This window comes from Nannospalax galili, unplaced genomic scaffold (genome assembly GCF_000622305.1).
Source record: "Nannospalax galili isolate Female #2095 unplaced genomic scaffold, S.galili_v1.0 scaffold1328, whole genome shotgun sequence".
Taxonomy (NCBI): Eukaryota; Metazoa; Chordata; class Mammalia; order Rodentia; family Spalacidae; genus Nannospalax; species Nannospalax galili.
The window spans coordinates 130565-145802 of NW_008358795.1; the positions used below are offsets into that span (position 1 = coordinate 130565).

General features: G+C 51.1%; 1 protein-coding gene across 2 annotated transcripts in view; it reads left to right on the plus strand.

Annotated features, from left to right (window-relative positions):
* The first annotated feature begins 6588 nt into the window (after positions 1–6588).
* The window catches only part of Capn1 (calpain 1), a 27275-nt gene continuing 18625 nt past the window's right edge, over positions 6589–15238 (plus strand). Inside the window, exons 1-8 of one of the 2 annotated variants that reach the window (XM_008822163.3) lie at positions 6589–6684; positions 7817–8084; positions 8230–8299; positions 8592–8710; positions 12032–12165; positions 12273–12441; positions 13976–14059; positions 14394–14479. In XM_008822163.3, coding sequence (XP_008820385.1) covers positions 7818–8084; positions 8230–8299; positions 8592–8710; positions 12032–12165; positions 12273–12441; positions 13976–14059; positions 14394–14479 — 929 coding nt within the window. In that variant the 5' untranslated portion in view covers positions 6589–6684; position 7817. Of the gene's footprint in view, positions 6685–6759; positions 7280–7816; positions 8085–8229; positions 8300–8591; positions 8711–12031; positions 12166–12272; positions 12442–13975; positions 14060–14393; positions 14480–15238 lie in introns of those variants that run through there. The other variant, XM_008822162.3, reaches the window with a different exon arrangement.

A 15238-nucleotide genomic window follows, 5' to 3' on the forward strand; every position in this document is an offset into this window, starting at 1 on the left:
TGTGAGTTCAAGGCCAGCCTGGTCTACATAGTGAGACCTCATCTCAGAAAACAAAACACAAGAAGTAACTAAGCTAGCAAGCAGTGTTGCTCTGTGATTTTTTTGCTTCAGTTCCCACCTCCAGGCTCTTGCTTGAGAGCCTGCCCTGGCTTCCCTTGCTGAAATAAGCCCTTTCCTCTCCAAGTGGTTTTTGGTTGGTGTGTTCTGTTTTGTTTTGCTTTGTTTTTGTTTAAACCAAGGTCCTGGGGATTGAACTGCGATCTTCGTGCTTACAAAGCAACCACTTTTCTGACCCAGCTGTCCCTCCAGCCCTTTGCTGTCTGTTTTATCACGGCAACGAAAGGTGCACAAGAACATCAGTCTAGTGCCAGGTGTGATGGCACGTATAATCCCAGCTCTGGGAGGTGAGCTGTAGGGGCAGCTCCCACGGGGCAGAGGAAAGCCTGGAGGTTGGGGACTGTCAGAAGCCAAGACAAGGATGAAAAAGTACAGTATTTCTAACTGCCTCCTTCCTACCTTCCCCCCTCCCTCCCTCTCCCTTCCCTCCTTCTTCCTCCTCTTCCTCCTCCTCTTTTTTTTTTTTTTTTTTTTTTAAAGAATCTTGCCTGAAACTCACTATATAGATTAGGCTGGCATTGAACTCACAAAGATCCACGTGCCTCTGCCTCCCAAGTGCTGAGATTAAAGGAGTGCACCACCACACCCAGTTCACTTCCTCTTCTTAAAAAGTCCCATTGTCACTGTTGGAGTGGTACGAGTCTGCAGTCCCAGAATGTAGAGGTACAGGCAGGAGGATCAGCAGTTCAAGATCAGTCTCAGCTGCTTACTGAATTCAAGGCCAGCCTGGCTTTCATAAGACTTTATCTAAAAAACCAAAAGGAAACACAGGGGGCTAGAGGGTTAAGAGCACTGTCTGCTATTGCAGAGGACCTGGGTTTGAATCCCAGCACCCACAGGTGGTTAACAACCATCCATAACCCCAGTTCCAGGGGAAGCCGACGCCCTCTTCTGACCCCCAAGGGCATTGCATGGCATGGATGCACTTACATATATGCAGGCAATACATACACTCATGCACATAAAAATAAATATTTAGAAAAAAATGGAAACACACAAGCACATCATGGGACCCCACCTCATGTGGAAGTCAGTTCAGCAGTAGTCAGCTGTTTTCGTCTACCATGTGGATCCCAGGAATTGAACTCAGGTGTCAGGCTTGGCAGCAAGCACTTTTACCTGCTGAGCTATCGTGCCAGCATCCCCCCCCCCTTTTGGTTGTTGTTTTAAATTTATTTATTTTTTATTATTATTCTTATTTTATGTGTATGTGTATATTGCCTGCATGTAGGTAAGTGCACCTGTGTCGTGCAATGCCCGAGGAGGTCAGAAGAGGCTGTTGGATCCCCTGAGACTGGAGTTACAGACAGTTGTTAGCTGCCATGTGGGTGCTGGGATTTGAACTCCAGGTCTTCTGCAAGAACCAGTGTTCTTAACCACTGAGGCATCTCTCCAGCCCCCTATTTATTTATTTTTAATGTATTTGAATGTTTAATCTGTATGTATATAAGTACATTCACATCATGCATGCCCATTGAGGCCAGAAGAGGGCATCAGATCCCCTGAGTTATGGACAGTTGTTAGCTGCCCTGTGGGTGCTGGGACCTGAACCCAGGACCTCTGTAAGAACAGCAATTGCTCTTAACCACTAAGCCATTGCTCCAGCCCCCTTGGTTTTTTTTTATTATTTTGATACAACAGGGTCTCCCTGTAGTCCCAGTTAATTGAACTTGCTATGAAGACCAGGCTGGCCTTGATCTCACGCAGATCCACCTTGCGTCCCGAGTGCTGGGATTAAAGGTATGCGCCACCACACCTAGCTCCTCCCCCCATTTTTGAGACAGGGTCTCATGTATCCCAGGCTGGTCTTGAACTCCTTATGCCGTCAAGGATGATCTTGAGCTCACCTCTGGAGTGCTCAGATTTCAGGTGTGTACCAGTTGCCGTAGCAGTTTCCAAGCTCAACCCCAGCTTAGTGGTCTGTGTCATCAGCCACTTAGGTACTTACATCATTTCAAGGGTCTAGAGTTGCCTTTGATCTCTGCCAAGAGCCCTACCTACCAGAGATTAAGTTCCTATTGCTCTTTCTAACAGCTTTATTGAGGTATAATTGACACATAATAAAGTACACATATTTAACTTGAATAACTTGTTTCCACGCTTTAGAGGTAAGGCCTCCCTCCCATCCTTTCCAAACTGATAGTCCTGTCACCAAGCAACCACTGACCTGCTCTCCATCACTAAAGTAGTATGACTTTTCTAGAAAATTCCTTCTCTCTCCCACTCGCTCGCCCTTTCTTCCCTAGTGCTGAGGATTGGATCCAGGGCGTTGTTGGTGGTGGTGGTTTTAGTTCTTTGTTCTTACCTTTTTGTTTTAAGACAGGGTCTCCCAGTAGCCCCAGCTAGCCTGGAACTTGCTATGTAGACCAGGCTGCCTTGGAACTCACCACTACACCTGGCCTTTTCTTTTTTTTAAGACTACATTTTTTTGTGGGGGAGTCTTTTTGAGGCAGGGTCTCCCTGTAGCCCCAGTTGGCTTGGAACTCACTATGTAGACCAGGCTGGCCTTGAACTCACAGACATCCGCCTGCCTCTGCCTCCTGAGTGCTGGGACTAAAGGCGTGCACCACCACGCCCTGCTGGACTGCTTTTTTAAAAAAATATTTTATTTATTACCACCACGCCCGGCTAGACTAGTTTTTTTTTAAAAAATTTATTTATTATTTTTATTTTATGTGTATGAGTGTATTGCCTGCATGTATGTGAGGGCACCTGTGTTGTGCAATGCCACGGAGGTCAGAAAAGGGTGTCAGATCCCCTGGAACTGGAGTTAAGGATGGTTTGTAGCCTCCATGTGGGTGCTGGGAATTGAACCCAGGTCCTTTGCAAGAGCAGTCAGTGCTCTTAACCACTGAGCCATCTCTCCAGCCCTTAAGACTACTTTTTTTTTTTTTTTTTTTTGGTCTTTTTGAGACAGGGTCTCCCTATAGTCCCAGCTGACCTGAACTCATTATGTAGACCAGGCTGGCCTTGAACTCACAGAGATCTGCCTGCCTCTGCCTCCCGAGTGCTGGGACTAAAGGCGTGCATCCTGGATCCAGGCTGAGGGAGGAGGATCAGGAATTCAAGGCCAGCTTGGGCACCATAGCAAGATTATATCTCAAAAAGAAAGAGAAGCTAAAAACAAAGCTTTACAGGGATTGGAGAGATGGCTCAGTGGCTAATACTGCTCCTGCAAAGGACCTGAGTTCAGTTCCCAACACCCATGTTAGGCAGCTCACAATCATCCGTAATTCCCATTCCATGGGATCTCACACCTCTGGCCTCCACAGTCACCTGCATTCCTGGGTGCATATATACATATCCACGCCCACACCCACACCTCCCCCACCCACACCTACCAACCCCCCACCCACACATTTAAAAATAAAAATTAAATTTTTAGTTAAAAAAAAATTTTTTTTATGTGTATATGTGTGTTTGTGTGAGTGTGTGCTGTGTGCGTACAGGTGCCCAAGGAGGCCAGAAGAGGGTGTTAAAATTCAGGTCCTCTGCAAGAGCAGCAGACACTTTTAACAGCAGAGCCAACTCTCCAGCCCCAAGAAATAAATCTTAAAAAAAAAAAGGTTGAGGGCTAGAGAGATGGCTCAGGGGTTAAGAACACTGGCTGTTCTTGCAGAAGACCAGGGTTTGAATCCCAGCACCCACATGGCAGCTAACAACTGTCTATAACTCCAGTTCCAGGGAATCCGACAGCCTCTTGACCTCCACATGCATTGCATGACACGGGTACCTACATGCAGGCAATATACACATACACATGAAATAAAAACCAATATATAAAAAGTTAAAAAAATTTTTAAAAAGAAGTTTGATATTAGTGTGGTCTACTTGTTACAATTCTTGAAGCAAGAAAGATACAGTGTCCCTAACTGAAGTCAGAGTTCAGATTAGGGTTCATTCTTAGTGTTGATTGTCTGTGGGTTTACAGATGCACAATGTCATTTATCCACCATTACACTATCAGAGAGTCATTTCCCTGCCCTGAAAAGGCCCTGTGTCCTCTCTGCTCACCCTCTGGTAACCACTGATACCTTCATTACTTTCTCCTTTTTTGCCACTTCCAGAATTATCCAAGATCCAGAATCATTCAAGATATCACTTTTTCTTTTTTTCATCTTTGTTTTTGGTCTTTTTGAGACAGGGTCTCCCTGTCACCCCAGCTGGCCAGGAACTCACTAGGTAGAACAGGCTGGCCTTGAACTCACAGAGATCCGCCTGCCTCTGCCTCCCGAGTGCTGGGATTAAAGACATGCGCCACAACACCCAGCTAATAAATATAATTTTTTTAAAAGGTCTCATTTTTTTCAGAGGCTGGAGAGATGGCTTAGTGGTTAAGAACACTGGTTGTTCTTGCAGAAGACCCGGGTTCAAATTCCAGCACCCACATGGCAGCTAACAACTGCCCTAACTCCAGTCCTAGGGGATCCTAGGACAGCCTCTTCTGACCTCTGCGGGCACTGCACAACATGGGTGCACTTACGTATACGCAGGCAATAGACACATACACATAAAATAAAAATAATAAATAATTTTTTTTTTTTTTTTAAAAAAGGTCTGCCAGGCATGGTTGCACACACCTTTAATCCCAGCACTTAGGAGGCAGAGGCAGGTGGATCTTTGTGAGTTTGAGGCCAGCCTGGTCTACATAATGAGTTCCAGGACAGCTAGGGCTACAAGGAGACCCTGTCTCAAAAGGACAAAAAAAAAAAAAAGTCTCAATCTTTCAAATGAGCTTTCTTTTATTAAGATGTATTTAAAATCCATTAGCATCTCTCTGTAGCTCATAGCTCACTCATTTCTTCTTTTTTTAAGTGCTAGGGTCTCATGCATGCTAGGCAAGTGCTCTACCATTGAGCTCCAGCTATAGCCTTTTAAAAAATTAATGATTGGCTCTCTGGGAAACTCAGAGAACATCATCTCTGTGCCATCCCCCACCCCATGACATTGTCAAAGCCATGGTCGGGGTCAGCCCTGAGCTGAGTGGTAAGCTCAGCGCCATGGCCTTCCTTGTGCCCAAACACATTGTGTCAGTCTAGGATCCTGTCTCCTGTCTAGAAAAAGTTACCTAGCATGATGCCATTAGGAAGGTGGTGAAGGGGTTGGAGAAGACACCTCAGTGGTTAAGAGCACTGTCTGCTCTTACAGAGGACCCAGATTTGATTCCTAGAACCCTGCTCTTACAGGTTTGATTCCTAGCCATCCACATGGCATTCTTTTATTGAATCTCCTCTTTTGTCTGCCTAACTCACTCCCATACAGCCATCTCCTTAGTTTGTACAACTCTGAGCTGCTTAAAGTAGAATGAAATCAAAACTAGCCAGGCTCAGTGGAGCTTGTCTGCAATCTCAACAGTTGGGAGGTGGGGGCAAGAGGATCAGGAGTTCAAGGCCATCCTGGGCTAGATGAGCTCCTGTATCAAAAAAATAAAACAAGGGGGCTGGAGAGGATGGCTCAGCAGTTAAGAACACTTGATGTAGAAGTGTTTGCTTCCTAGCACTAACATGGTGGCTCACAACCATCTGTAAGTCCAGTTCCAGGGGGATGTGAGGCCTGTTTCTGGCCCCTGAAGGTATTCCATGCACATGGTATACTTACAGGAAGGCTAAACCTTCTTACACTAAAATAATTACACAAAAACTTAACCCCTGAGTCCACCCAGCCTTGCCACTCGCTTTCTAACTTCTTAGCCACACTTGGCATCCTTAGTTCCTCCACCGGTGAAGAGTTTTTGTGGGAAATTCCCTTGCCTGGCATCTATGCCACCAGTGTTATACTCTGCCTGTCTGATCCAAGCCTATTCCGGATATCTGCACTAGATTAGGCTTCAGTTAGGAAAAGTCTTTTGGGCTAACCCTTCCTCCCCGTTATCTATGAGGCTGTGGCCCTGAGTGTTCACCATCTTATGCCCACGTGGTCAGTGCCCATTTGGGGAAAGTCAGATGTAGACAGCTCTTAACTTTGGAGAGCCTAGACTGCAGGGAAAGGTAGGCACTGGCTGTCCAGCGGAATGCTTGTTGGTCCATCTTATGCAGCCTGCACTGGGCGCACCAGTGAACCGCCCTGAGCCGGGAACCGGGAACCGTCCCAGTCCCTCTGCGTTCTCAGCTCTCCAACCCCTAGCAAGGCACCAGACAATCTGCGGTGGGCCTGCCGCCGGGCTCACGGCCTTTGCCGCCCTCTCCCGGGTAAGGCCGCAACCACAGGCCCGCTGCTCCCACGTGGGTGGACCGAGAGGTTGGGGGAGAAGGCCAGGGTGCCCACGGCCCTCAGTTTGGGGGTCAAGAAACCCCAGGACCTTACAGAAAGATGTACTGCATCCGTGGTTCCTCTCCATCCGCTACACGCGTCGGGAAATCAAGACAGGGACTTACCCAAGGTCACCCGCAGTGAATGAGCCTCCAGGCCGGTTCCCGGCACTCCAAAGGCGGGGTGCTGGCACCGCAGGCCTGCGCCCCGGGATGCGGGGGTGGGGAACCCGGGGTGGGGCTGCCGTTTGCAGAGCGTCCGGCAGGGGTCTGATCGTCGGCCCCGGGCAGCTGCGGGGAGCAGCTGGGGAGGCCGGAGGTAACAGCCCCGGGGCCAGGGACCCTCTGGGAGGGAAAGAGGACAGCTGCGGCCGGAGGGAGCGCTGGGGCGGGGAGGCGGGCCGGGGTCTGCGGGGCGGTGCCACCGAGGCTGGATCCCCCCAGTCCCCTCTTGGAGGCCGGCGTGGGGTGGGGCGGTCGGCCCTGCAACTGGAGCTGCGGCCCTGGTTAAAAATACCCCCGCCCTGCCCTCCCTCTGGCCGGCGGTGCCCTTCTGTCCTGGCCCAGCCCTCCTCACCCGGACAGGCGCAGGGCCCCTCCCAGGGGACAACTCTGCCTTTTACCAGTTTGTCCTCTCGCAGAGTTGGCCCCTAGCCTGCAGAGGGAGGGCCGGGGAGACACCAAGAGCAATAAGAGATAGTCCAAGAAGGTGCCGCAGAGATAAGGGAGAGCGGGGAGGAAGCGGGGTGGGAGCCCCGGGAGGAGGTGGAGGACTAAGGAGGGAGGGACCAGGGCGGAGGGCCGGTGGAGGAGGGCGGGGAGGAGCGCTCTTCCTGGTTGGGCCCTGCCCTGAGCTGCCACCAAGGAAGCCAGCCGCAGGGATCTCTGCGATCCCCCAGACTCTCCTCCCCCAGGTAAGGAGTTGGGTGCCCGCACTGCAGTTGTCCGACCCGGGCCACTGCTCTTGGGGCTAAAGGGCTGCTCCAGATCGGCCCGGGCCGTCTCAGGGGCCTGGGGAGAGGGGTCTGTCTGCCTGGACGTTTTAGTTCCTAAGCCAGTGAAAGGGGCCAGTGAGCTAGGTGTTTCGCTAGTTTGGGGTTGGGGGTTCAGGGGCAGGCAAATGGGGTCAGAGATCTTCCCTGGAGTCAGTCACACATCTTCCCAGCTCTGTTTTGTGGCTGGGCTCCGCCCTACACCACCTGCCGGGGATGGCTGACCACAGCGCTGTCTGTCCACTCAGGACAATGGGAGTGGGGAAAAAGTGGTGGTCAGTGTTTTTAGGAACTAGGGCACTTTTCCCAGTTTCTGGGAGCCTAACAAGGGAGCTGAGAATCCTGGGCCTGTTTGGGGAGGAAGGGTGGGCAGGGGCAGGATTGCAGCCACTTGGAGGCAGGGGCTGTGTTAGGTTCCTGGGAAGGCCTGGGCTCCTAGCAGGCGGGTCTGCCCCCCAGGATGGCAGAGGAGTTCATCACCCCGGTGTACTGCACCGGGGTGTCAGCCCAAGTGCAGAAGCAACGGGCCAAGGAGCTGGGCCTGGGCCGCCATGAAAACTCCATCAAGTACATGGGCCAGGATTATGAACAGCTGCGGGCACGATGCCTCCAGAGTGGGGCCCTCTTCCGAGATGAGGTCTTCCCCCCAGTGCCTCAGAGCTTGGGCTTCAAGGAACTGGGTCCCAATTCCTCCAAGACTTATGGCATCAAATGGAAGCGTCCTATGGTGAGAGGGCTCACCCCTCAACCCCCTACCAGTGGTGGGTGAGGAGTGGGGCTGGAACTCAGGCCTGGTGGTTAGTGGGATTTGGGTGGCTGGGTACCTGTTTCTAGGAGAGACTAGCCCAGAAACAGGACTCTGGGTCTTATAGGAGCTGCTGTCAAACCCCCAATTCATCGTGGATGGAGCCACCCGCACAGACATCTGCCAGGGAGCGCTGGGTAGGCCCCCAAGGGTGGGGTTCTGGATGTGTTTTGCAGAGTAGTTCCCCATTCCCATTCCATTGGGCATTGCCCCAGCTCCTCCCTCCTACAGGCCCAGGCAGGCTCTGGCTATCAGGAGAGGCACTGGTTTGCCCAGGTTCCTGGGTCTTTCCTATAAGCTGAGGGAGTTAAACGGTACCTCGCCCAGGGAATCCCAGGTTGTCCCCAGCATTCGTACCCACACACATAGCACCTCCCTCCCTTGGGCAGATCCATAGAGCGGGCCTGATATAGGTCTTTCCTATCCTAGGGGACTGTTGGCTCCTGGCTGCCATCGCCTCCCTCACCCTCAATGACACCTTGCTGCACAGAGTGGTTCCCCACGGCCAGAGCTTCCAGGATGGCTACGCTGGCATCTTCCATTTCCAGGTGAAGGGCTGTGCACCCTCCCTGGGGAGGAGGGATAAACAGGCATAGGGTAGATGTGGAAGGGTCGCTCACAGCACTGTGATGTGAGGATGGCCAGGGCCACACCCCGTGGGGGCAACCCTCCCTTTGGAAGGTATTTGACCTCTCAGTGCCATCTCTGGTCAGTCATGTGTGAACGGTTGGGCAGGTAATTCAGCTAGCAGTCTTCCTGGGTAAGACTGCTTAGCCAGGAGAAAGCGCTTAGAAGAAGTAAGGATCACTATGTTAGCTCCTGTGCAATCAACCCTTTTCATCACTCAAGCCTCAGTTTCCCCATCTGAAAACAAATGGCCATCCTTACTTGTCAGCCCTTCCATTACCCAACTCTGGGGCTTTGGCAACCTCTGACAGAGTCTAGCAGCAAAGACTCAGGAATAAGTCGGTGAGAGCCATCTTTTCCTGATATTTGCAACACAACCCACTTTTCTAGTTGGATGAATTCTCTGTGAGCTGGTGTTGGGAGAGACACACCCCAGAAACTGTAGTTGAGGCCTCCCTGCCATGGTTGATTGCAGTCATACCTGGAGGACTCCCGGTGTTCCTTCCTTCTGCCTAACCTGGGGTCATCTCACTGTGTCCTTCTCACTCCTCCTGGAAGAAATGACCTGTATTACCCTCTCTGTGGAGAGCCGCCACCTGGCCGCTCCAGTCCCAGGGGTGTGTCCTCCACCTCCTTTCCTCCCCGCCCCCCTTCCCTGGGTCCTCCAATCCACTCTTCTCCAGCCTCTGATTTGGCTCATTCAATGCCACCTCCCAAATCCCAGCTCCTAGACCCACCTTCTCTCCTAGGCTCATTGTTCTGGGCTTGCCCTGAGACATTTCTTGGCACCCTTGGAAGCTTCTGGCCCCTGGTGGCCTGGCTATGCCCCATCCCCGTTTCTACTCAGGGTAACCCGCCCCTTGGCATCTCTGAAGCAAATCCTGGGACTGTGGGAGCCAGCCCAGTCCATCTGTGGTTGGAGGGTCTGGATGCCATTTTTTCTTTCTTTTTTGGTCTTTTTGAGATAGGGGTTCTCTGTAGCCCCCAGCTGGCCTGGAACTCACTATGTATACCAAGTTGGTCCTGAACTCACAGAAATCCAACAGCCTCTGCTCCCCGAGTGCTAGCATTAAAGGTGAGCTTGGAGGCCTCATTTTCTCTCCACATCTTCCACTGACTCCTGTGTCCCAGCCTAGAACAGGGAGAGAAGAGGCAGGGGTGCGACTTAAAGAGGGGTTACTTTGCCAGGTGTGAGTGGCACACGCCTTTAATCCCAGCACTCTGGAGGCAGAGGCAGGAGGATCTCTGTGAGTTCTGAGGCCAGCCTGGTCCACATAGTGAGTTTCAAGCTGGTCAGGGTAACAGGGAGACTGTGTCACAAAAAAGTGGGGAGATTACTTTGGGGGAATTTCCACTCTCTGGTCCTGATCTGTGTTGCCTGCATGACAGGGAAACTGAGGCTCCAAGAGGATAATTTACCCAGGATCATGTATCTATTGGTCTCCCACCGTATCTGCAGGGGATTGGTTCCAAGTCTCTGCGGATAGCAAAATCCACACTTGCTTGAGTACTTTATGCAGTCAGAGTATTTGCATATGACCAAACACATCCTTCTGTGGAAGACATCTTGAGGGCTGAGGGATATATCCCAATTAGTGAAGTGCTTGTCTGGCAAAGTTAGGTCCAGGGTTCAAGCCCCAGGAACAACAAATTTTAAAAGCAGGGGACAGGGAGTCAGGTGGGGGAGATAAAGCCCTTTGACACTAAAGCTGACAACCTGAGTTTAATTCCTGAAACACACATGGTAGGAGAGAAATGACTCCCGAAAGTTGTCCTCTGATCTTTATATTAAATGTGACATTTGCATGCACACAACAAATAAAATAAATGTATTTTAAAAAATTTTTGTTGGGCATGGTAGTGCATGCCTTTAGTCCCAGCACTCAGGAGGCAGAGGGGGCAGATCCCTGTGAGTTCATGGCCAGCCTGGTCTACACAGTGAGTTCCAGGACAGCTGGAGCTACAGAAAGACCCTGTCTCAAAAAGACAAAAAAAAAAAAGTTGTCAAAAAAAAATTTTTTTTTAATCTTTTTGAGACGGGGTCCCCCTTTAGCCCAGCTGACCTGGAACTCACTATGTAGACCAGGGTAGCCTTGACTCACAGAGATCTGCCTCCCTCTGCCTCCCCAGTGCTGGGATGTAATTTAAATTTTTTAAATGGGGCTGGGGATGCAGCTCATTTGGTAGAGTACTTGCCTAGCCTGCCCAAGTCCTGGGTTGGGATTCTTAGCACCACATAAAAGCTGGGTGAGCCTTTAATCCCAGCACTTGGGAGGCAAAAGGTGTGTAGACCTCTGAGTCTGAGGTCAATGTGGCTCTACATAGCAAGTTCCAGGCCAGCCAGAGCTCCATAATGAGACCCTGTATCAAAAACAAAAAAACAAAAAACAAAAACACCCAACTTTGAATGACTTATACTTAATGCCTAATGCCATGTAAATGTCCTGTCAGAAAGTCTGTACTTGTTCATCATGGATGCATTTAAATTTTTTTACTTCATGAGCCGGGTATGGTGTCACACACCTTTAGTCCCAGCACTCAGGAGGCAGAGGGAGGCGGATCTGTGTGAGTTCAAGGCTAGCCTGGTCTACATAGTGAGTTCCAGGACAGCTGGGGCTACAGGGAGACCCTGTCTCAAAAAGATAAAAAAAAAAAAATTATTTCATTATTTATTTACTCTGTGTATGGGTGTGTGTGTGTGTGTGTGTGTGTGTGTGTGTGTAGACAATTTGCAGGAGTTGGTTTTCTCCTTCCACCATGTGGGTCCTGTGTATCAAGCTCAGGTTGTCACCCTTGGTGGACGACCTTTGCCTGCTGAACCATTTTGTCTGCCCCAGATGTATTGTTTTGTTTTGATTTGTTTTTTGGGGATAGGGTCTCCCTGTGGCCCCACCTGACCTGGAACTCACTATGATGTAGACCAGGTTGGCCTTGTTCTCATAGAGATCTACCTGCCTTTGCCTCCCGAGTACTGGGATTAAAGGTGGGTATCACCACATTCAGCCCTGGCACATTTTTTTTTTTTATGTGTATTTCCTGTGTGTTGTGTGGTGCCTGGGGATAAGGTGGGCTGACTGTGTGACTGTATACATGGCTCTAGCAGGCATCAAGCATGCCTGTGTGAAGTGTGTGTACGACTCGAATGTGGATCTAGACTCCTGCATCTCCTAAGCCCAGCTGAAGATGGAGCTGAGGCCTGGGGGACCCCATAGTAGGCACTCACCTGTGCCCCTCCCCTGCAGCTATGGCAGTTCGGGGAGTGGGTAGACGTGGTCGTGGATGACTTACTGCCTACCAAGGATGGGAAGCTGCTGTTCGTGCACTCCGCCCAGGGCAATGAGTTCTGGAGTGCCCTGCTTGAGAAGGCCTATGCCAAGTGAGTAGGGCCCCAGGGACAGCTCTAGCACCCCAGGGGTGGGTGCTCCTGGCCTCCTTACCTGGGTCCTGCTTCATGCCACAGTACTGACCTGGAGCTGCCCACAGGGTGAATGGCAGCTATGAGGCCCTTTCGGGAGGCAGCACCTCAGAGGGCTTTGAGGACTTCACAGGTGGGGTCACAGAGTGGTACGAGCTTCGGAAGGCACCCAGCGACCTCTACCAAATCATCCTGAAGGCTCTAGAGCGAGGCTCCCTGCTGGGCTGCTCCATTGATGTGAGTACGATACCCTGACCCTCGCTCCAGCCTGAGATCTGAAGCTTGCCTTGGATGGGTTCCCTCTTGCCAACCCCGGTCTCATCCTCACCCCAGGCTCAGCCCCAGACCCCATGCCCTTCACCTCCAGCCCACCCATCACTTCCCTCCTGCCTTCCACCTCCATGCTAGTGTCCTCCTGTCTCCACTCCCCTCAAAGCTCAGGCCTCAGCTGTGCCCCAGACATGGTCCTGATCCTTTACCCCGTTCCCTTCCTTCAAATTTCTGTTACCTCTTCGTGTCCCCATGCCATCTGATATGATCTCTTTGCGGCTATCAGATCTTGCCCACTCTACTTCCCTCTCCTCCCTCCCTCTCCTCCCTCCTTGCTGAGCTTGTCTGCCCCCACTGTTCCTGTGGCCATCTCCAGATCTCCCTGGTTCTGTCCTTGATCTCTCACTCCATCCCAGCATCACTGCGAGTCCATCCTATGAACCACAGGCAGCATTTGGACAAGGATAGCTATCTCAGAAACTTACTTAAAACATTCTGTTTTTTGTTTTTTTTACAATTTTTGTATATGTGTGACTCAATTGAGCCTTCAAGTATGAGCTTTGTTGATGACAGTGTTATCTTTTAATGTCAAAGGGTTGGATTTGGAGCTGGGGGGATAGTTCAGCAGTTAAGAGCACTGGCTGCTCTTGTAGAAGACCTGAGTTTGGTCCCCAGCACCTACATCTGGTGGCTCACAACTGCTTGTAAATCCAGCTCCAGAGGGATCTGACATCTCTAGCCTCTACTCTACCTGTACTCATATGTACACACCCAGATACAAGCACACATAATTAAGAATAAGATAATTAGAGGCTGGAGAGATAGCTCAGCAGTTAACAACATTGGCTGCTCTTGGAGATGACCTGACTATGATTCCCAGCTCCTGGCTAACAATCTTCAGTAACTCCAGTTCAGGGGATCTGATGTCCCCTCTGACCTCCACAGGCCTTGCACACTTACATACATGCAGGCAAAATACTCATGTGCATTAAAAAAAAAAAAAAGCTGGTTGTGGTGGCGCACGCCTTTAATCCTAGCACTTGGGAGGCAGAGGCCACCAGGTGGATCTCTGTGAGTTCGAGGCCAGCCTGGTCTACATAGCGAGTTCCAGGCCAGCTGGGGGCTACAGGGAGACCCTGTCTCAAAAAACCCAAAAAAGAAAAAAAAAAGAATAAAATAATTTTTTAAAACTTGGCTGTACCTGCAAGTTTAGCCCATTTGTCTCTGCCCTTTCCTCCTCCTTGCTCCCTCCTGGAATTCCTCTGGGGGAACAGTCCCAGCCAGTATCAGAATCAGTAGGGTTCCTGGGCTTCCCTGAAGGATTGGCCCTGCCCCCAGGAGGAACAGCACCTATATGAAAAGATGAAGTAGATGGGATAGGAGTCCTTGCTTGCCTTTCTCAACAGCTGTTGTGTGTGTAGGGGGCATTGCCCAAGCCATACTAATGCTCCAAGCAGAGGTGGAGCTGGTCCCTAACCACAGGGCCTGTTTTCTTCTGCAGATCTCCAGCGTCCTGGACATGGAAGCTGTCACCTTTAAGAAGCTGGTGAAAGGCCATGCGTATTCTGTGACTGGTGCCAAGCAGGTACTGCCCTAGGTGGAGCCTGGCCTGCAGGGCGGTTCCCACCTTCATACCTGTCCTTGCCTCTGTGGCTTCTGGCCAGGGCTGTGGGAGGTGCTTCCTCCTCTTCTGACCTCCTGGGACACCCATGCTGAGATATGTATTGATGCTTATCTGAATGACTCTAGCTCATGTGCACAGCTGCCTCCCTGGGCTGTAAATTCCTGGACTGCCTTTACCGTGTATTGGCTGTGTGGCCCTGGTGTGCTCTGTGTGCTAAGCAGGGTTAGCTGCTGCAGAAGGCAGGGTGAGAAGGGGTGTCAAAGTGCATGGCACTGATGTGAATTCTGGGGAATAGGTGAATTACCAGGGCCAGATGGTGAACCTGATCCGGATGCGAAACCCATGGGGCGAGGTGGAGTGGACAGGAGCCTGGAGTGACGGGTGAGGGGCAAGGTGGTGCACACTGGCTGGGAAGCTTGGGAGAGTCTGGAGATGTCCTGACATTTCTGTCTGGGGCTACGCCAGTTGGGGGTGGGCTTGGGATTGAGCAGAGGGGCCCATTTTGTGTTACTAGCTTTAGGATTCTGCCATGACAAAGCCCAGGCTGTGGTGACCCAGTGCAGCCAATGGATATGCCTAGAGCATTTGGCCTGGCCCAGAAAAGATAACCCTCTGGCTAGATGTGGTGGCTCATGCCTGTAATCAGGAAGATGAGGCAGGAGGTTCACTACAAATCTGAGGCTATTTGTAGTGATGCAGTGAGTTCTAAGCCAACCTGGGTGATGCAGTGAGTTCTAGGCCAACCTGGGTGATGCAGTGAGTTCTAGGCCAACCTGGGTGATGCAGTGAGTTCTAGGCCAACCTGGGTGATGCAGTGAGTTCTAGGCCAACCTGGGTGATGCAGTGAGTTCTAGGCCAACCTGGGTGATGCAGTGAGTTCTAGGCCAACCTGGGTGATGCAGTGAGTTCTAGGCCAACCTGGGTGATGCAGTGAGTTCTAGGCCAACCTGGGTGATGCAGTGAGTTCTAGGCCAACCTGGGTGATGCAGTGAGTTCTAGGCCAACCTGGGTGATGCAGTGAGTTCTAGGCCAACCTGGGTGATGCAGTGAGTTCTAGGCCAACCTGGGTGATGCAGTGAGTTCTAGGCCAACCTGGGTGATACAGTGAGTTCTAGGCCAACCTAGGCTACAGAATCTCAA